General features: G+C 40.4%; 1 protein-coding gene across 1 annotated transcript; it reads left to right on the forward strand.

Moving 5' to 3' along the window:
* The first annotated feature begins 8,002 nt into the window (after window positions 1–8,002).
* On the forward strand, window positions 8,003–9,895 carry LOC109426847 (elongation factor Tu). The gene is made up of 3 exons (XM_019702399.3): window positions 8,003–8,198; window positions 8,323–9,170; window positions 9,245–9,895. Exons 1-3 carry the CDS (start codon window positions 8,159–8,161, stop codon window positions 9,746–9,748), a joined length of 1,392 nt encoding a protein of 463 aa, XP_019557944.3. The 5' UTR covers window positions 8,003–8,158; the 3' UTR covers window positions 9,749–9,895.
* The last annotated feature ends 13,467 nt before the right edge of the window (window positions 9,896–23,362 follow it).

A 23,362-nucleotide genomic window follows, 5' to 3' on the forward strand; every position in this document is an offset into this window, starting at 1 on the left:
CGTTCATATTATACGATGTCCATTAGTGCAATGATAACTATACAAATAGTAATAGGTTTATAATAAAATGATTGGGGTTGAAAAACTGCAACCATTTAAAATTTTTCAAGTATCATTGAACTTATAATAATGATACGTTGAATACTACATGAATAATTTTACCTAATAGAATTTCCCATAAGTGCAGCGGCAAAAATAACATTTTTGACTGTTTTTTATCATATTTGGTGATGTTAAGATGACGTCACGGTAGGCTGCCATGTTATCTCACTTAAAATGCAGCTAATTGGCATTTTTGGCACAAAAACTGGGTTTGCACTGCGTGCAACAGGGGCAATGCGTCACATAAATCCGGTACCACGTACTACAACCACTTGCTATCTACAACGCTTGAGTGGGTGCACCACCCTTTTCTCGCCCGCAAGCGGAGCTTTAAAACAGGAGCCCTCGGCAGTCGCTGCTTCTGGTCACTTTCAGATCAGATACCATTTGCAAACTTACCGGCCAAACCAAAAAGAGGTCCTTGATGTATTCACAAATGTTGCTCTGATTTTCATGTTTTCCGTCTGCTCATCCACTTTTAAACCAAATACAGAACATTATTGGCTTCGAATCACTCGCGAGTACTTCTTAGCTTTGGTCCAGTACGTAAGTAACGCGAGAGGAACTGCGCACGATGTTCGGAAACCACGACCAGTTCGAATCCCAAACACACAACACAAGATAAAAAAAAAACTGAAAAAGTAAACAATGATTCTCTGAATGGTAGACCAATTTGACAGAATCCGGCGAAAATCTGCAGGGGTGTATTTTTTTCATGTCGGTAAAGTAGATATTCGCCCCTTATTTTTATGATTTGCTGTATAATCAAATCAATGATAAACTAATTGTAACATGTACAATTCTCGAAAATTTTTGTTCGCGAAAAAAGGCATTTTTGAATGGTAACGATACTTAACGACCTATTCGGTCTATCATTGAAACTTCAATAATGATAACATCAATCATCGATATGATTCGTTGTATCATCGATTTATAATCCAGTTTATGATAAGATGAATAATCTGAAAATCATAATCTGTATGATAGACATATGATACCGTTTTATTCGGGAGATTTTATTACTTGCACATGACCGAGTGATTCTCTCTCTCGCCAGCAATCTATGTGGTTAGCGCACATAGAATTTATCAGTCAATTAATTTGAGTGTATCCAGCGCACTGTGCCCGACGTACGTCCGACACACGGTTTATGAGAAAAATCGATTTTCGCGTGTCAAAAATTCCGATTTTCAACTGCACGAACAATATTTCATATATGAAAATAATCGCCACGCCTCATCCATGTTCTTTTTCACGTTAATTTATCGTTTAAAACAGCAAGCTATATTAACGTGTAATTCTTTTGAATCAGATGTTGAATAGTTTAGGCACAGACAAACAGACGTAACACTAGCGAAATTTCCATCGACCACGCTTTTAACGATCATTTTAAATTATTTCATAGTTGAGGCTTTCACAACCAGAGGCGCGCGCATCGTTTTTCTATGTGTTTGACATTTCACACTAGCGCCTTCTGTTGGGGGACGTCCATAAATTACGTCACGCTGTGAGGGGGGAGGGGGGGTTCAGCAAAGTGTGACGACCCATACACAAATTGCAGAGGTTCCATACAAAAAGTGTGACATAGGGGGGAGGGGGGGGTTGAAAATGATAGATTTTTGCGTGACGTAATTTATGGACGTTCCCTTGACGATATGGCACAACACAGTGTTTCGTGCAACTTCTCCTCCAGGTGATGGTAGTGTGAACTGGGCGATGGATTTCCATGAAAATTGTTCAAGGTGTTACGTCTGTTTGTTTGTGGTTTAGGTTCTAAACCACTGGCTTTTACACATGATTTGATCGTGTTTGACAGTGTGTTTATGTATCGACAATGGAAATGGTTCGCCTATCACTTAATGTACATCACCGTACTCGCCCGCGTTAAGTATGTCTTAGCGAGCTGACCAAAAAGCAAATATTTTCTTTAAGTTGGAAAAACTACTTTGGCAAATCTATTTCAACTTCCAGACGCCCAAGTGATTCTATCTATTTTATTAATTTTTCTGAAACATTTTTGGCGTATCTAGTGAAATTTGCTGGCGCCAAATTGGTTCTATTTATTTTGTTAATTTTTTTGAAACATTTTTGGCGTACAGCGCCCGTTCGCTCGTTGCAAACCCGCTCATTGCAACGCTTTTTGGTTGCAAGTCCGCTAATTGCAAAATTTGACAAGTGTTTGCAATTAAAAAGCCATCAAGTGTCAAATTTGTGCTGTCAGTCATGCTGGCAGTGCATTTCGATGCACTTTAGTGTCAAAATGACGTTGCAATTAGCGAATGGCATTCGCTTGTTGCAATGTAAACATGTTGCAACGAGCGAACGGCCGCTGTATCTAGTGAAATTTGCTGGCGCCAAAATGATTCTATTTATTTTGTTAATTTTTCTGAAACATTTTTGGCGTATCTAGTGTAATTTGCTGGCGCCAAAATGATTCTATTTATTTTGTTAATTTTTCTGAAACATTTTTGGCGTAAATTTGCTGGCGCCAAATTAATTCTATATATTTTATTAATTTTCTTAAACATTTTTTGGCGTATCTAGTGAAATTTGCTGGCGCCAAAATGATTATATTTATTTTGTTAATTTTCAGAAAAACTTTTTTTGGCGAATCTAGTGAAATTTAAACGGAGATTAAGAGTTAGGGGGGTCAAGTGCCCCCCTCGCCCCCTTTGCCTCCGCCAATGCAGCCGACCAAAAAGCAAATATTTTCTTTAAGTTGGAAAAACTACTTTGGCAAATTTATTTCAGCTTCCAGACGCCCAAGTGATTCTATCTATTTTATTAATTTTTCTGAAACATTTTTGGCGTATCTAGTGAAATTTGCTGGCGCCAAATTGATTCTATTTATTTTGTTAATTTTTCTGAAACATTTTTGGCGTATCTAGTGAAATTTGCTGGCGCCAAAATGATTTTATCAATTTTATTCTAGATTTTATTTATTTTATTAATTTTTCTGAAACATTTTTGGCGTATCTAGTGAAATTTGCTGGTGCCAAAATGATTCTATTTATTTTGTTAATTTTTCTGAAACATTTTTTGGCGTATCTAGTGAAATTTGCTGGCGCCAAAATGATTTTATTTATTTTGTTTATTTTTCTGAAACATTTTTGGCGTATCTAGTGAAATTTAAACGGAAATTAAGAGTTAGGGGAGTCAAGTGCCCCCCCTCGCCCCCCTTTGCCTCCGCCAATGCTTAGCATGCTTCATTTTTTGGAGATCAGGAACCCGCAGCAGGGTGCCTGCATTTATATACTAAGAAAATTGACATTTATGATGCCAAACTAACGTGTTTTACCGAGTGTTTTACACATGATTTTGAAAAGTAGATTTATGACTGGTTTGACACGTTAAAATCAGATGTTTTCCAAGTGGTGAAAATTCATGTTTGAAACATGTGGCTCGAACGTGTAGAATATTTTCAGTGTAGGGGCAAGACAGAACGACAGAAAATCTGTGTTCGAAGTGTTGTTCAGAACGTTCAGAACTCCTCACAAGTTTGTTCCTCAGATTTTCTCTCATATACCAAAGTGTGATCTGGCACCAATGTCAAACTACAAAGTGTTACATGAGCTGAATGAAAATTGCAAATTTGAGGACATATCTTTCAACCAATTTCATCGAACATCGATATTGAGCTTTGCAAAGATTTTTAGACTTTCAGCCATATTTGATAAAACGTCAAAAACATTGGCACAGCAGTTTGATGACATTTGTTGTCATTTCCGTTGTCAACATTCGTTTTCATTTTTTGTTTGTTTACGATTCGCTACATTTACATTAAGTCCCTCGTTCAGTGCTCAATCTGGTTAGCAATTGTTATATTATTACTAGTTTTATAATTAAACATGCCTTTAATTAGTGTTTTTGCTTCCTTAATACAGAACACAATAAATCAGACGAAATGGCAGAGATAGTTGCGGAAGTAAAGCAACGCAGAGCGTCGAATAATACCGCTTACCACGCTCTATACGGCTATTACTTCCTGGGAAATACGATAGCTGATTTGGCCAGGCAGTTCGGGAAGCACAAATCCACCATACATAACTGGATCAACTCATATGAGCAAAACGGAATCTTTGAACGGAAGCAGTACACTCTCATTTCCAAGAAGTTTGGGAAAGAAAAGCGTTCATGGCTCATTGATCTCTACAAACGTCGGCCTCTTCTTTATTTGGAAGAAGCTAAGCAACTCTTCCGAGAGCATTTCCAAATAGAGATTTCGGCTTCGTCGGTCTGTCGGATATTACATAGTGAGGGTCTCACATGGAAGTGCTTGGAAAGAAGAGCAATTCAGGTTAAAGAAAGTGATGTTTACCGATTCTTTGTGGAGATAAATTCACTGAACTGGATGTACTGTAACCTGCTATTCATCGATGAGGTATCATTCGACAATCGCGGGATGGTACGCACTAAAGGCTACTCCATCAAAGGGCAAAAACTTGTGGCGCATGGTGAGTTTGTGAGAAAACCACGGGTTTCTTGCCTATGCATGATTGACCAACAACACACTAAGATCAGCTCGGTATTTTTCCCATCTTTTTACTGAGTTCTCAACAGCAGATTTAACTCGGTACGCTCGGTTATTTATTTTGCGGATATTCTGTAAATGCGTTACCGAGCTCAGCTCACAAACTGTCAAAAGTTACTGAAGCACGGTAAATATCGTTACTGGTGAACGGTAAATACGATTACCGAGTGTACCGAAATAAATCTGCTGTTGAAAACTCAGTAAAAAGATGGAAAAAATACTGAACTCAGTGAAAAAAATTACTGAGCTGGAACATCTGAATCTTAGTGTGTAGGGAAGATTCAAAAATTACGTCCATCGTTTTTCGGAATTTCTAGACCCCCCCTCCCGCCTGTGTCACGCAATTTTCCTATACCCAATACACGTACTGTCACACTTTCCAAGACCCCCCCCCTCCCCCAAATGTTGGACGTAATTTTTGAACGTTCCCCTACGCATCCAAACCTTGATCCCAGGGAGGGTGCAGGCACGTCAAACTCGAACAAACTACGCCTACCTAACATGCATCGAGCGGGCCTTCCCAAACAACACAATGCGATTTCGCGGGCCATCCCCATTAACAAACAAACCGATTTCCAAGCAGGATTCGACCAGGCTTCTGGTCGCGTTGCCAGTCACACTAACACACTCGCAAAAGATGAGCAGTAGGCCTACCTTGCCGCATGCGGGTCCCCTGCCTTGATCCAAACCCTAGGGGCAGGACAGATCTAACGAGAGAAAATCTGTGTTCGAAATGTTGCTCAGAATTCCTCGCAGATCCTCAGAATTTCTCTCATTTATGCAAAAGTGTGATCTGGCACCAATGTCAAACTGCAAAGTGTTGCGTGTGCTGAATGAAAATTGCAGTTTTAGGGATGTCTTTCAACAAGTTTCGTCGATCATCGACAGAAAGAGTTACTCAGAAATTCTCAGAGTTGCTCTCGTTTGCACAGTGTCTTGCCCCTAGTCCAAACCACAGAGAACAGACATCCAGGCTAGAACAAATTTCATTCAGAAAGTTGTGTAAGGATTTGAATCTTTACTTGAGTGAGGTTGCAAACCAATACACGATGACAACACTAACGCCACCAAACACCATATTGCCACAGTCAGTGGTGAATTGAAACATTTCAAGTGGTGAATTAAATTAGCATGGGAAATCAACTGATTGCAGCGCCACGCTATTGCCACTTGTGTTGCCGATTTCAAATGGCCGTTAAATTCCTTACACAGTTTCGGAACTGGACTTGGATGTCTGTTCTCTGTGTCCAAACCTTGATCGCTTGATCCAAACTTTTGGAAGTTATTTCATAGGGGCAAGACAGAACGAGAGAAAATCTGTGTTCGAAGTATTGTCCAGAACTCCTCACAGTTTGTTCCTCAGATTTTCTCTCATAAAGTCTAGATTGAGTTTAAATAAGAGCGAATGTAACATGAGAGAGTTCTCTTCACCGACTTTCTCTTCTGCAAATTAAAGTGACAAGATGCAAATTCAATCGAACTTTTTTACACTTAGACGCTAGATTGCATCGCTACCTAGCGATTTATGGCCAAAAAGTGCAACCATACTTGCATCTTGTCACTTTAATTTGAAGAAGAGAGAGTCGATGAAGAGAACTCTCTCATGTTACTTTCGCCCTTATTTAAACTCAATCTAGAAGTGTGATCTGGCACCAATGTCAAACTACAAAGTGTTACATGAGCTGAATGAAAATTGCAAATTTGAGGACATCTTTCAACCAATTTCGTCGAACATCGATACAAAGAGTAACTTCGTTTCTCTCAGAGTTGCTCTTGTTCATTCGGCGAAAAAAACTAGCGAAATTCATCGAAATACCTTGTTGCGGATTTTTAGAAAATTTTCCACTCTGCGGTAGCCGCCGAGTTCTACCGCAGCTGTCAAAGTCCTACCGCAGCCATGAAAATGATCGTATCATTGAAAAGTTTGATCATGCAAAGTGAAATGTTCTGAAAAGCAACAACAAACAATGATCATCGGCGTCGTATCCAAGGCTCGATCCAAGGTATCCTTGGACTGGTTGAAAATCATCAGTCTGACAGCTGAGGTAGCTTTTCAATCTTCCGTAAAGTGGAAAATTTTCTCTAAATTAGCAATATAAAAATTTGCTATAACTAATTCTTATGGATTATGGCAGGTATGCACTTCAAACGGAATCGCTCAAGTAATTTTTCGTTCAGTGCATTATTTTTCCGTGACCGAAATGGTCAAAAAATTTAACACAGCAAGCTCCATTTGATTTGACGTTTCGTTTTAGCTCCGTACTAGGATCCGGAATAAAGCGGCGCTTTCTCATTTCTTGAGCGATTCCTTGCCTGAATTTTCCACGCATCGAGATAGGCTAAAAAATTTCTTGCGATCTGCATACTACCCATTACATAAGAATACCTTATGAAAATTGATCGTGCTTGCTATGACAAATTTCATAAGGTAAACTTATCAAAAGAACAAAAAAATCTTAAAATGATGCAGACTGGATTCGATCCATGAACGTCGGGATCAACGAGCCCGAGAACGAGCCCGTGTTTTATTCACACGGCTACCGACGCTTGAGAATTCCGTGTTGCTAAACATGAATAAAAGCCAAGCTGTGAGACGATTTTACGTCATAGGATACTGCAAGATGACGTCACGAAGCTATGCACTGACAGTTCACAGAGCTTGTTTACATGGACTTAGTTTCTGGCCAAGATCCGGCAAAATTGCTTTTCGATAGAACTTCGGAATAATGAGAGTTGGACGATTGGTTTTGTACTAGTAGAGCTGAATGTACTCGATATTTACGTATCACAATGATATCGGAACGGAAAACGAGATTTAAATTTTTCGCCGGTCGTTCAAAATTCTAACACCTTGTAAACAAGCTCGCTGAACTGTCAAACAAAGTGAGATTAGACCGGTGCTTGCAGTACTCTATAGAGTGACCTTATGAAATTCATCCGAATCATTATGAATTATTTAAAGGCCGTTTCATAAGTTGGGCCTTATGGAAACCTTATAAGGTTATTTCTGGAGCTCGATTTAAATAGGTCGTATGTGCTTTTGTCGATATTAAATTCGATGAGTTTATTTTAGTTATTGTAGCAGCATGAAAGATATTTTTGAGACTTTTAATGATGGAACGGAAAGCTTATTTTGTGAGGATTCTGCTGTATGTATCAACTTTGTTCAATTTCAACGGTTTTCGCTACAATAAGTAAATCCAACTGATCGAATTTTTAATCGACAAAAGCACATACGACCTATTCAAATCGAGCTCCAGATTTGGCTGAGTGTTGCCCCTAGAAAATATCGACAAAATCTATTCGAAAAAAAAATGCGACCAAAAGCCTCTTTCGGTCACATTGTCCGATACCCGCGAACTCAAACCAGTCAGAAACGTCAAAATCACACGAGCCGAGAATCGATCTGCGACCTGCGAGGTCTTGCGCAAGAAAATCACAAATTTTCACTCGCTGCAAATTTCGTGTATTTCTCGGTGGTTTTTACTGTAAAATTACGGTTCAGCAAGTGTAAATCGGTGTAAAATGTCTACCTACGTTGCGTTGCGTGCGGTTTTGAACCCAGGTAAGCAGAAAATGCCCTGTGAAATGGTTGTTTTTGATTTCGGTCGACCTCCCACCGACAGCAATCGAAGTGCAAAATCAAAAGTGAGGTTAATTTTGTAATCATTTCTCGGTTTGCATTACAGTGGCCCGCAAGACACTGACCCAGTTCCTGTTCAACACCGGTGCCAGTTTGAATGCGGCCCGCATCTGTCCGACCATCTGCCAGAAGCGGTTCTACGCCGAGAAGGTAGTGTTCAAACGGGACAAACCGCACTGCAACGTCGGAACGATCGGTCATGTCGACCACGGTAAGACTACCCTGACGGCCGCTATCACCAAAGTGCTCGCCGATAAGGATCTGGCCGAGAGCAAAAAGTACGCCGACATTGACAACGCACCGGAAGAGAAGGCGCGAGGAATCACGATTAACGTTGCTCATATTGAGTACCAGACGGAGAATCGGCACTACGGTCATACCGATTGTCCCGGACATGCCGATTACATTAAGAACATGATCACCGGAACGGCCCAGATGGATGGAGCCATCCTGGTGGTGGCCGCGACGGACGGTGCTATGCCGCAAACGAGAGAACATCTGCTGCTGGCCAAGCAGATTGGTGTCAATCACATCGTCGTCTTCATCAACAAGGTGGACGCGGCCGATCAGGAAATGGTAGATCTGGTGGAGATGGAAATCCGCGAACTTATGTCCGAGATGGGCTTCGACGGGGATAACGTGCCCGTCATTAAGGGATCGGCTCTGTGCGCCTTGGAGGGCAAGAGTCCCGAAATCGGCGCTGATGCCGTCATGAAGCTGCTGGAGGAAGTGGACAAGTATGTTCCGACGCCTACTCGGGACCTGGACAAACCGTTCCTGCTGCCGGTGGAATCGGTGCACAGCATTCCCGGTCGCGGCACTGTGGTCACGGGACGTTTGGAACGCGGCGTTGTCAAGAAGGGCATGGAGTGCGAGTTCGTTGGATACAACAAGGTAAGAAGCCATCCAAAGCTCAAGTGGCAATGCTTCCTTCAAAATTAGCAGCTCATTGATTCGGATCATTCCAGGTAATCAAATCGACCATCACCGGCGTCGAGATGTTCCACAAGATTCTGGAGGAAGCCCAGGCTGGCGATCAGCTGGGTGCCCTGGTGCGCGGTATCAAACGTGACGACATCAAGCGCGGAATGGTGATGTGCAAGCCGGGCTCGGTCAAGGCCAACGACAACTTCGAAGCGCAGGTGTACATCCTGAGCAAGGAGGAAGGCGGTCGCCACAAGCCGTTCACCAGCTTCATCCAGCTGCAGATGTTCTCGCGTACGTGGGACTGCGCCACCCAGGTGCAAATTCCCGGCAAGGAGATGGTCATGCCCGGTGAGGATGCCAAGCTGCAGCTGCGTCTGATGAGGCCCATGGTCATTGAGCAGGGTCAGCGGTTCACTCTACGCGATGGACACATTACGTTGGGAACCGGAGTCGTTACCAAGGTGCTGTCGCCGCTGAGCGAAAAGGAACGAATGTCGCTGGTGGAAGGCAGGAAGGCTCGTGAGAAGGCTTCCGGAAAGGCCTAAAAGGGAGGGTGTGGCCACACTACTGTCTCCTTGCTTTTAAGTACACATTGTCATAAAGATTATCAGTTAAGTCTGGATTGATGTTAGTTGGGTAGTTCCGAACGAAATCGTATTGCTAATAATATATTACTTATTGGAATAACAATACTAACTGTTTTTTGAATTCATGTAGTAGAGAAACCTTTGGGAACGTTCAAAAATTACGTCCAACATTTGGGGGAGGGGGGGGTCTAGAAAAGTGTGACAGTACGTGTATTGGGTATAGGAAAATTGCGTGACAGAGGGGGGAGGGGGGGTCCAGAAATCCCGAAAAACGATGGACGTAATATTTGAATCTTCCCTTTGGCATATGCTTTTTTCTCAGAATTTCAATGTTAATTTCTGCGTTGAAAATAGAAATTTAATGTGATTTGAATATAGAAATTGCATGCATCTAAAGCAGATTGTTTACATCCTTGTTTTTGTTACGTAATCTTCTGATTAGGTTCACTGCCGGGGCCGGGTGTGGAATGGATTCTGAACTGATGGTCGAAAAAGATAAGACTCGCTTCGCAACACTGAGAGAAAATATTGTCTATCCGGTTGGAATCAAGACCGACATTCAATCAAAAATTGCCATTTTCTTGGTACACAAGTGTCGCAACTGTTTCGCATCTAGTGCGCTCTGTTGCTGACAACAACGGGAAGGATGCGCACTACGTTTGACATGATTAAAAAACGTCGCGAGTTGGGTCGCGTCGCGACTTGATTGTGCGAAGTCCGGTTTGGTGGCGGCCCGACAATATCACTGGAAATGCATTAACTGTATGCAACAAAACAACATACAACAAAACAAACAAAATGCGACAAACAAACATAGGTCCAATCCACAGACAAACAGACGTAAAGTGCCCCACACAATGCATACGTTTGCGTGTGCCGTGTGCGTGACAGTAGTTTGACACATTTCCCATGGGAAAACTGTCAAAAAAACGCAAACCTCGACGGAACGGACGCTATGTGTTCCAGGCTTAACACTTGCAAAATGTCCATCCACCACGCTTTTAACGATAATTTTAAATTTTCATAGTTGTGGCTTTCACAACCAGAGGCGCGCGCATCGTTTTTTTATGCGTTTGACGTTTCACACTAGCGCTTTCTGTTGACGATATTGCACAACACAGTGATTCGTGCAACTTTTCCACCAAGTGATGGTAGTGTGAACTGGGCGATGGATTTCCATGAAAATCGTTCAAGGTGTTACCACAGAGAACAGACATCCAAGTCCAGCTCCGAAACTGTGTAAGAAATTTAACGGCCATTTGAAATCGGCAACGCAAGTGGCAATAGCGTGGCGCTGCAATCGGTTAATTTCCCATACTAATTAAATTCACCACTTGAAATGTTTCAATTCACCACTGACTGTGGCAATATGGTGTTTGGTGGCGTTAGTGTTGTCATCGTGTATTGGTTTGCAACCTTACTTAAGTAAAGATTCAAATCCTTACACAAATTTCCGAATGAAATTTGTTCTAGCCTGGATGTCTGTTCTCTGTGGTGTTACGTCTGTTTGTCTGTGTCCAATCTGCAAAAGAGATGCTCTCTTTGTTCCGATTCTCTTCAGATTATTCTCCGTGCAGTTGAAACCCGGAATTTTTGACTAGCGAAGTTGGATTTTTCTCTAAATCCGTGCGTCGGACCTAGCATCGGAAGTGATGCGCTGTATAGCGGACCATAGGTTTACTATACAGCGCACCACTTCCGAAGTTAGGTCCGACGCACGGATTTGGAGAAAAAACCAACTTCGCTAGAGATTTGAGAATATTACGATGACACAGCGGATATTTTGACAATTTGTGATGTGTAGATCGGATTGTTTAATCTACCTTCCGAGTCCGACCTAGCTTCCGACGCAAGAAGTATTTAAATCAAAATTCATAAATACAAGCACGTTATAATCGAAGGAGAGCCTGCACAGGACCTATACAAATACTTCAGGCCAAACATTTCTAAAGGTCCAATCTGCAGAAGAGAGGCTCTCTTTGGTTTTCCTCTCTTTCGTTAATATCTCAGCTGTTTACAGTCGACTCTCCACATGTCGATGTTCTACATCTCGATATCTCTCCCTATCTCGATGGTTTGGTCGGTCCCTTCAATCTGCATACATTTCAAGAGCAAATTTTCAATATGTCCTAAGTAACTTTTTCCTCTTCCCAAGAAAACCGATCTCAAAGTTTTGCTATTTATTTTCAATTCCTATTTAAAAACAGAATCGTTATTAATGAAGTGAATACACGTAAACGAAGCATTATAATAATTTTAATCTTTACACTATTGAAAACCTAGAAAAAGTTTAGATAAAAACCGTAGATTTGATAAAAAATTGTGTTGCGTCGTTTTGTGTCAGGAAAAATAATTAGGACGTTTTGTTAAGTCATTCGAATAGCTGACACGTTACTTTCGTCAGGTTTGTTAGGTCGCGTTATCAAAGTGTATGTTACTTCCGTCAAGTGCTTTACGTCAAACAGCCAGGTGTGTTGTTGTTTACGTCCCACGAATAGGTCATTGGAAAGGTGCAATCGGCACTTAAGCCAAACTGTTTTTGAAGGAAAAAACGCTTAGGTAAGTTATTAATCTAATAGAAGTGCAATTCATTTAAGTATTTATGTGTTGTTTTAATTCAGCCTCAATCTGAAAGCTGCTCCCGAGGAGAGGAAAGTACCGCAGAAAGCTCCCAATGATTTCGACACCGCCGATGATTGACACCGCCGCCTCGAAAGCAATCAGTTGTGCAACATTCCACCGCGGTGCACCGCCGCCTCAAATTCATTCTGGTCTCAGGCGCAGAGATCGAAGAAGGCTCTGGACATGAGGGTTCAACCCAAACTCTTCAAGGTCATCATTAACTGTTCCAGAACATGTCCCAAGAAAGCTACCAGAACGAGATCATTGAGGGCATCACCAGCTGGGATGTCAAGCGATTCGTCAATCCGTCAGGGTGGCCATCAATGGTTCAAGGACTAAAGCGGATCGTGCCGATTTCGGAGATGGATCTGTTCCATGTGGTCAATACCCAGTACGTGAAGGTGAAGAAGGAGGCTCAGGAACCGATTCAGATGAAGATCAATTAGATTTTTTATGTTCACGATTTTCCTAGCTGTATTTACGATGGCAGCTATTGTTCAATTAAAAATGACAAAAATCGAATAAAATCACCAAACTCTACATGGAGGAAGCAATGAAAGTTGATTTTTTTTTATTGAGCTGGCTTATCTAGGGGTATGTTTGCATGTTATAATGCATTGCGCCTTTGCCAAAAGAAAGAAATATGGTATCTCCAAATCGTCTTCCGAGGAACTAGAGGAGGACCTGCAGCTTGTTGTTGCTGCTGCTGGAGGCGGCGACAGTGGTGAATATGCAATACGAATCCAAACATTTGAAGCATTCTACTGCGTATTGTTTCTATAAGATTAACTATAAATAAGTCATAATCTATGAAATTTATCATCATCCTGGAAGACAGAATATTACCAGTGTTTCTATGAAATCTTCACCATGATATTCCCCGAGATTTTTTGGCCAAAAATCACGTGTTCTCTTTTTGGATAAGCAAAAACTAATAAAAGCTCATACAAATTCATTTGATCCCTAGGATGTTTTTCACATAACTACTTTTGAAATTATTTGAAGATTTTAGTTTGAACCGAATAATTCTTTATCTGTTATTTGTTCCTTGATTTGTTCGCAAAAAAACCTACAATATTTGGATTAACCTTTTGGGCCCGGAGGTCATATATGACCCTAAATGAAAAATGACTATTAATTTGCTCATGCCAAAAAAGTGAACTTTGTCTTCGGTAAAGTTATTGCAAACCTACTCCTCTATTACAGGGACAAATATGAGTAATTGAGTTCGAGACATTATTGACATCATAGAACATCCTGAACACTAAGAAGTGAGGAAAAACAAAATATTTGATACCCCAGTACCATTAACTGCCCATAACCGCATAACAGTAACATTCGACAAAAGTAGGCCTTGGAGAAAATGCAGCCCAAAGTTGCAACTTGCGCTAGAACTTGCGATAGTATGGGAATGAACCGAAATTTTAAAAAAAAATCTCATAAATTCGTAATCAATCGTTTAGCAATAAAATCTTCTACGGTACTTCTTGTATGCTGGACTTATTGATAATGCAAGACAATTTCCATGCGCTCAGTGCGGACAAGCCTGATGCAGGTCATACAAACTAACTTGGAGTTTTGAACTCTGACCCTCTTGGAATTGTACGAATCATTCCGAAATGCTTTTGGGATATTGCAGACCAACCAAACTACTCCGAAGAGCAGAACTTTAGTTCTACACTCGTAACAGTTAGTCGCCCCTTTACAGAGTAACGTTGCATAATTAACTATGGTTACCGGACTTACTGGAAAATAGTTTATATTACTATATACCTTTGGGACATTCAGGGTCATCCAAACTGTCCTGGAGGTTAGTTCTTGACATTTACAGCTGTACAGTAGTTATTTTCACTACGAACTGTTCTGCCCCCACTAGCATATCAGTTCCATTTGTAAAAAGTAAGAAGTGATAAAACGGCATTTGAAGTTTAAAAACTCGTTTCCATAGGCGCCAACTTGTGACGTAGTTAGGGTGCAAATCTCTTAAAATTGATTTTGAGAGGCCTAGGCTATTTGAAAACCGGTTATGAAAATCGGAACTAATCAGAGGTGCGACCAAGCCAAATTTTCCATCAAAAGTGGTCTGTAACCAAATGTGATACCGTGAGGTCGCCATTCACCGCTCATGCTCCATTCATCGCTCGTTTCATACGATTTGAATATAAACCGTATGAAACGGGCGGTGAATGGAGCATGAGCGGTGAATGGCGACCTCACGGTAATTGGAGTAGGATATATTATTCAAAATGGTTCTGGATTTGGCCTACTCAAGGATTTTTATGTCCTACCCACTCTACGCCTCTGATTCCACAGGTCTGCCTCGCAGGTAATATCGGTAATATGTATAATACTATTATTTTCTCCCTAACATGTTTTTCGGAGCACATTTATAAAAAGTAGGGATTTTTTGTAATGTAAACGCATTGCTTTCAATTTATTAATAATGACATATCATACGGGGGTGGCAATTTTAATAAAAAATAATTTGGGGGAAATCGACTTCCTTTGTGTAAGAGGCATCCTCGGTGTCGTCCGCTAGTGCTCTCATGGCCTAATGTTCGTCGATTCCGAGACCCATATGCGGTATATGCGAGACAGTCTCGAACAGCAGGATAATAGCCTTGTCGTTCTTATCGGCTCCGGCATACATATTTTCTTGTGCATTTTCTCAGTCATCTAACTATGCTTCCGGAGGCAACGGGAACACTCAAACATTCCACGGAATTCCGCCGTTCTCATTAGCGTGCACAGGGGGGTGCAAGGGGGGGCACTTGCCCCCCCTTTTATATGTAAAAAAAATGAATAACATGCACCATTTTGACATTTTGTAATCTGTTAACTAATTAAAGATGTCAGCTCCATATGGTGGAATCTATGGAATAACATGCACCATTTTGGTATTTCGGGTTCCAAAACTGTATTCCATGTACGTGAACCATGGTGACTTCGGCACCGCATCGAATTCCAAGCACCATTTTTGGAATTGGTGCACCTAGCCATACAAAATGTCGAGTATCGCTGAATAACGGCGAGAACTAATACAGCACACAAACATCATGCACCTTCTTCAAAGCGTCCACAGAATCATCTAGGTATCTACGCACTGCTGATATCATGCACTATTTTTTAATCAACTAGGAATCTAATGCATCATACTGATATGCACCATCATTAAATTTCATGCACCATTAAAGCTTTCCTGGCACCATTTAAGCGTTTATTATATCATCTAGGCATCTGATGCACCATTATGTTATGTTTATTTTGTATTTTATGCACCATTTTTTCAATTTGTGCACCTAGCCATGCAACATGTTGATAATCTTTGAATAACGATAACATCTAATGCATCACCTAGCATCATGCGCCTTCTTCAAAGCATTCCATGCACCATTTTGGCATTCAATGTAATTTTAAGGCATCTTATGCACCAATATGATGTGGTTTACATTTAAATTTGATGCACCATTTTGGAATTTCGCATACAAAATAGCATTCCACGTACCTGGACCATGTAGATTTCCGTGCCACATTGAGTTTCTTCCACCATATTTGCAATGGTATATGTTGAGTATAACAGAATCATGGTACTCCTTTGTATTCCATGCACCACGCCACCATGATGTTTACAGAAACATCTAAGCACCATCTCACGCGTCATCTAAGCATTTTCATTCACTTTTGAATTTCATAAGCTCCATTTTTCCATATCGTACACCGAGTTGTATTCCATGTACCTGACGCATGTTGGCTTCCGCACCAAATTAAATTTTACGCACCATTTTGCCAATTCTTGCACCTTAGATCTAGCCACGCAATGTTGAGAATCACTGAATCATGGTGGCAACTAATGTACCACTGACACATAAAATTTCTTAGTATCCCATGTACAACCACGATGTTCTCTAGGATGATATGTAGGATGGATCATCTAGGCTGATCTCACGCACCATCTTTTAACTAATTAGTTATGTTAGTTTTGAATATTTTAATAACATGCACCATTTTGGTATTTCGTATTCCAAAACTGTATTCCATGTGCGTGAACCATGGTGACTTCGGCACCACATTGAATTCCAAGCACCATTTTTGCAATTCGTGCTCCTAGTCATACAAAATAGCTAGCACACTAACATCATACACCTTCTTCAAAGCGTCCACAAAATCATCTGGATACCTATGCGCATCATGCACTGTCTTTTAATCAACTAGAAATCTAATGTATCATACTGATATGCACCATCATTAAATTTCATGCACCATCAAAGCTTTCCAAGCACCATTTCATCATTCATTATATCATCTAGGCATCTGATGCACCATTATGTTGTGAGCATAACATTGAATACATTTATTTTGTATTTTATGCACCATTTTTGCAATTCGTTCACCTCACCTAGCACCATGCGCCTTCTTCAAAGCATTCCATGCACCATTTTGGCATTCAATATAATATTAAGGCATCTTATGCACCATTATGATTTGGTTTATATTTGAATTTGATGCACCATTTTGGCATTTCTTATACGAAATAGCATTCCACGTACCTGGATCATGTTGATTTCCGTGCCACATTGAGATTCCTGCACCATTGCACGAACTGCAAGTGCACCTCAACATGAAACATATTGAGTATAACAAAATCATGATGATACTAATGCACCATACTGACATCATGCAGCTTATTTACATTCCATGCACTACCATGATGTTCACAAAATCTTCTAGACAGCATCTCATTTACCATCTTTGAATCAAATTAGACACATATTTGCGAAATCATGCACCGTCGTTAAATTCTATGCACTACTAAAAATTTTCAAGCGTAATCGTGGCGTTCAAAATATCATCTAGACATCCATTGTACCATTTTTATTATATGAAGTTTCGTACAACAAGGTAGCATTTCATGTACCATGTCAACTCGAATGCATCATACTGACATCATGCACCATATCAGCATTCCATGCACCATCCCAATGATCTCAGCGTTATCTAGGGTTCCTATACACCACGGTGACACCATGTACCTTTATTGCCGCACGGAATTTGATTTTTATGCAGCCACTGATGTTAACACCATCTCTAAATCTCATGTTTCATCTTAGCATTCCATATATGAAATGGCAATTACTTGCCACGCATGCGCTATCTTGACGTTGCCTTGATCTTAAAGGTATATAATGTACCACACTCAATCCTTGAATCCTTGAATTTCCTGGAGGAATCCGTAGAGGAATTCCTGGAAGAAATCATGGAGGAATTTCTGGAGAAATATTTCGAGAAATTCCTGAACAAATTTCCGGAGGAGTTACAGGAGGGGTTCATTGACAAACCCCTGGAGGAATTTCTGGAGTATACTTTGGAGGAATCCCTGGAAGAACCGCTGGAGAAATTTCTGAATGAATTCCTGGCGGAATCCCTGGAAGAATTTCTGAAGGAATCTCTGGAGGCATTCCTGAAGGAATCCTTGGAAAAATGCCTGTGGGTTTCCGCGAAGAAATTCGTAGAGGAACTTCTTGAAGAATGCCTGAAGGATTTTCAGGATTGACGATTCTCTGCAAGAACTCGTGGAGAAATCTCTGGAGAAATTCATGGACGAATTATGAGAAAAAAATCTTGCAGGAATTCCGTGGTGGAATTTCTGGTAGAATTCATGGATAAATTCCAGAAGGAATTCCTGGAGAAATCCGTGAAGGAATCCCTGGAGGTATTCATAAAGAAATCCTTAGAAGAAATGCTGGAGGAAGCTCTGAAAAATTTCTGGAGATATCCCTGATGTAATCCCTGGAGGAATTCCTGAAGGAATTACAGGATAAATCCCTGGAGGCAATTCCTGGATGAGTTGCTGTAAAAAATCCTAAAGAAGTTTTTGAAAGAATTTTTGCATGAAATTCTGGAAGAATTACTCGAGGAATTCATTGACGAATCCTTGCAGGAATACCTGGAGGAATCTATGGAGAAATTCCTAGCGGAATCCCTGGGAGAATTTAAAGAAGAAACCCTGAAGAAATTTTTAAAGAAATTGAAAGAATCGTTAGAAGAATTTCTGGAGGACTTCTTGGAGGAATTTCTGGAACTACCCGTGGAGGCATTCCAGAAGGAATTCCTGGAGGAGTTTCAGGAGGAATACTTGGAGGCATTCCCAAAGAAATCCTTGGTAATCCAGAAGAAAGCTTTGGAAAATTCATTGGAGAAATCCATGCTGTAATCCAAGAAGGAATTCCTGAAGAAATCCGTGAAGGCAATTTCAGAAATTTCAGAAGAAATGCTTGAAGAATTGCTACAGGAATTTTTGGAAGAATCCCTGGAAGAACGCTCTTCTTATAGACTCACCGTTTTGCAGCCCAGAATTAATCCCTGGAGAAATTTCTGGAGAATCTCCAGGAGAAATCCCTAGAAGAAACTGCTTTTGAATTTCCTAAAAAATATGCAAGAATTCCTGGAAGAACTTCTGGAGGTATTCCTGGAAGAATTCTTTGAGAAATTTCTTTGAGAATATTTGAGGTTTTCTAGAGGAACTATTGAAACAACTCCTCGTGGAATTTCTGACGTGTTTTTTCAGGAATATCTGAAGAAATTCATGGATAAATTCCTGGATTTCCTAAACAAATTCTTGTAGAACTTCCTGGCGGAATCCATGGAGAAATTGAATAACTGGAGTTATCCCAGGAGCAATTTCTGAAGAAATACCTGAAGAAATTCCAGAAAAAAAATCCTAGAGCAATCCATGGAGGATTTCCTGGAAAAGTTCCGGAAAAAATCATTAGGATTTTCTCGAGATTTTCGAGGAGAAATTCCATATGGAATCCCTGCAGAAATTCCTGGAGGGATTCCTGTAGAAATTCCTGGATGCATTTCAGAAGGAATTTCTGAAGGAAATTTTGGAGGAATTCCAGGACAAAATCTCGAAGGAGTTCTTCAAGGTATTTTTGGAGAATCATTTTAGGCTTCCTGGAGAAATTCCTAGAGGAATTTCTGCAGAAAGTCCTGGAGGATTTTCTTTAGAAATACCTGAAGAATCCATTTGAAAATCCTTGGAGAAATGCTTAAGGAATTCCTGTTTGCATTCCGGGAGGTATTTCTGGAGAAAATCCTGAAGATATTTTTGAAGGATTTCATGGAGGAATTCATTGATGAATTCTTGGAGGAATAACTAGAGGAATTCTTTAAAAAATTTCTGGACAAATATTTAAGGCTTCCGGGAGGCATTTCTGGTAGAAATTCCTAGAGAATTTTCTGGAGGAATTCCTGCAGCAATCCCTGGAGAAGTTCCTGGAGGAATTCCTGGAGGTATTTCTGGAGGAATTCCTAGAAGAGTTCCGGGAGAAGTTGATTGAGGATTATGTGGAGTATTCCGAGAAGAAATTCCTTGAGAAATTCCTGGAGAAATTCCTGGAGGAATCCATGGAGGAATTTCTGAAGATATTCCAAAAAATCCTGGATAAATTCCTGTGGGAATCCATGGAGGTATCCCTGGAGGAATTCTTTTCTAGATGTTTTTCTGGAGGAATCTCTGGAGGAATTACTGGAGGTATTTATGGAGGAATTCCCGAAGGAATTTTTGGAGGAATTTATGGAGGAATTTCTGAAGAAATTCATGGATGAATCCCTGAAAGAATTCCTGAAGAAATTCCTTGAGAAATTCCTGGAGAAATCCATGGAGGAGTCCCTTAAGGAACTTGTCGAGGAATTCCAGATGGAATTCCTAGAAGAGTTCCGGGAGGAATTCCTTTACAATTTTCAGGAGGAATCCGTGAAGCATTTCCTGGAGGAATCCCTTGAGAAAATATTGGAGAAATTCGGGCAGACATTCCTAGAGGATTTTTACTGGAAGAAATTTCAGAAGGAATCTCTGGAGGAATTTCTGGTGGTAATTCTCGAAGAACTACTGGAGAAATTCCTGTAGAAATTATTTGTGGAATTTCTGGATAAATATATGAGGCTTCCAGGGGAAAATTCTGGAGGAATGTCTGAAGGAACTCCTCGAGGATTTCTGGAGGAATTTTTAACGAAATTTCTGAAAAAATTCATCAATGTATATCTGGAGGACTTCCTGAAGAAATTCCTGGAAAAAAAATACTGGAGAAATTCGTTGAGGATCCCATGGAGGATACTCTGGAGGAATTCCTCGTAGAGTTCCTGGAGAAATTCTTCAAAGAGTCTGGAATAGTTCTGGCAGAAATTTATAGAGGATTTTCTGCAGGAATTCCTGAAGGAATTCCTGGAAGATTTTCAGACGCTCTTCTTCAAAATTTCTGCAGGAATATCTGCAGGAATATCTGGATTTATTTTTGAGGAATTTCAGAAGAAATTCATGGATGAATCCTTGAAAGAATTCCTGGAGAAATTCCTTGAGAATTAACTGGAGGAATCCTTGGAGGAATTTCTCGAGCAATTCTGGAAGAGTTTCCTGAGAAACTCCTTTAGGATTTTCTGGAGGAATCCCTGGAAGAAATTTTGGAGGAATTCTGGACATTCCTTAAAGATTTTTCGTAGAAGTTATTTCAGGAGGAGTCTCTGGAGGAATTTTTGGAGTATTTACTGGAGCAACTCCTGGAGGAATTATTCGAGGAATTTCTAAAGAAATATATGAGACTTCAAGGAAAAAAATCTGAAGTATGTCTAAAGGAACTCCTAGATGAATTTCTGGAGAAATTCCTGAGGAAGTTCTGGAGGATGACTTTTGGAATTTTCGGCTCTCATTCTAATAAATTGCGTTGATTACTTTTCTACCATTGCCAACGTTTCGGTCCGGCTATTGGACCATCTTCAGGGCTCGACACAGATCCACAGGTCACACAAATTTTGCAAACGTTCAAACAGTCGGGTTGTATGGGGTCACGCCGTCTGGTACACTTTTGGGTCATTCGTTCCGGTTTGGTTTGGGGATTCCGTAGCTGGTGTACGGATACTACCTGCTATCAGCCGGTCGGCACAGAATATTTCCCCTACTATTAGACTGAGAGCCGAAATTTCCAAAAGTCAACCATCATCCAGTAGAAACTTGTAATCCAACGTTCTAGAGGATTTTTATGAGGAATTTTTGAAGAATTTTATTCTTGAATCCCTGGAGGAATTCCTGAAGAAATTTCTGGAGAAAAAAACCTGGTGAAATTCTTGGAGGATTACGTGTAGGATTCCCTGTAGGAATTTCTCGAGCAATTTCTGGAAGAGTTCCGGGAGAAATTCCTTTAGGATTTTCTGGAGGAATCCGTGGAGGAACTCCTGAAGGCAATTTGGAAGAATTCCTTGAGGAATGTCTGTAGGAACTCCTCTAGGAATTGCTGAAGGAATATCGTAAGGAATTTTTTGAGGAATTTCTGAGGAAATTCTTTTATGAATCCCTGGAGGATTCTCTGGAGAAATTTCTGGAAAAAAAACATGAAGAAATTTCTTAGGGATTCCGTGGAGGATTCCCTGGACAAATAATTCATGGGATTTCTTGAGGAATTCTTGAAAGAGTTTCGAAAGACATTCCCGGGGAATTCTGGCAGAAATTATAGAGGATTTTCTGGAAGAATTCCTGCAGGTAATTCAGGAAGAATTTTTGAGGAATTTCATGAAATTCATGGATGAATCCCTGAAAGAATTGCTGAAGAAATTCCTAGAGAATTTTCGGGAGAAATCCTTGGAAGAATTTCTCGAGGAAATTTTAGAAGAGTTCCGAAAGACATTTCCGGGGAATTCTGGCAGAAATTCCTAGAGGATTTTCTGGGAGAATCCCAGGAAGAACACCTGAAGGATTTTCTGGAGGAATTTCTGGAGTTCTTCCTCGAGAAATTTCAGAAAGAATTCCTGGAGGTAATTCTGGAAGATTTTCTGAGGAATTTCATGGATGAATCCCTGAATGAATTGCTGAAGAAATTCCTTGAGAATTTCCTGGAGGAATCGGTGGAGGAATTCTTGAGGAATTCCTGGAAGAGTTCCGTGAGAAATTCATTTAGGATTTTCTTGTGGAATCCGTGGAACAATTGCTAGAGGAATCCCTAGAGGAACTATTGGAGGAATTCTGTCAGACAAAAGATTTTTTTATAAGGTTTTTCCCACAAGAAAATTCAGGAGGAAACTCTGGAGGAATTCTTGGAGGTATTATTTGAAAAATTTCTGGAGAAATATATGAGGCTTTCTGAAGAAATTTCTGGGAGAATGTCTGAAGAAACTTCTCGAGGAATTTTTGAAGCAATTCCTAGCGGAATTGCTGGAGGATTTTTTTGAGAAATTTCTGAAGAAATTCATTAATGAGTTCTTGGAGGAATTCCTGAAGAAATTTCTGGAAAAAATTCTGGATGAATCCGTGGAGCATTCCCTGGAAAAATTCCTCGCAGAATTCCTCGAGGAATTTTTGGAAGAGTTCCGGGAGACATTCCCGGGGAACTCTGACAGAATTCTAAAAGATTTTTTCTAGAAGAAATTTCAGGAGGAATCCCTGGAGAAAGTTTTTGAGTATTCAATCGTGAAATTCCTGGAGGAATCATTTAAGGAATATCTGGAAAAATATATGAGGCTTCTTGGTGAAATCATTGGAGGAATGTCTGAAGGAACTCCTAGAGGAGTTTCTGAAGGAATTCCTGGGGGAATTTCTGAAAGAATTTTTTGAAGAGTTTCTGAAGAAATTACTGGAGAAATTCCTGGAGGAATGCCACGAAGAGTTCTGGAAGAAGTTCCTTTATGGTTTTCTGGAGGAATCCGTGGAGAAATTCCTGGAAGAAATCCCTGGAGGCATCTTGGAGGAATTTTTGGAGGAATGTCAGAAAAAAATCCTCGAGGAATTTCTGAAGGAATACCTGGAGGATTTTTTTGAGGAATTTCTGAAGAAATTCGTTAATGAATCCGTGAAGGAATTCCTGGAGAAATTCCTGGAGGAATGTGTTAAGGATTCCCTGGAGGAATTATTCGCGGAATTTTTTGAGGAATTTCTGGAAGAGTTCCGGAAGAAATTCCTTTAGG

The sequence above is a fragment of the Aedes albopictus genome, chromosome 2 (assembly GCF_035046485.1).
Source record: "Aedes albopictus strain Foshan chromosome 2, AalbF5, whole genome shotgun sequence".
Taxonomy (NCBI): Eukaryota; Metazoa; Arthropoda; class Insecta; order Diptera; family Culicidae; genus Aedes; species Aedes albopictus.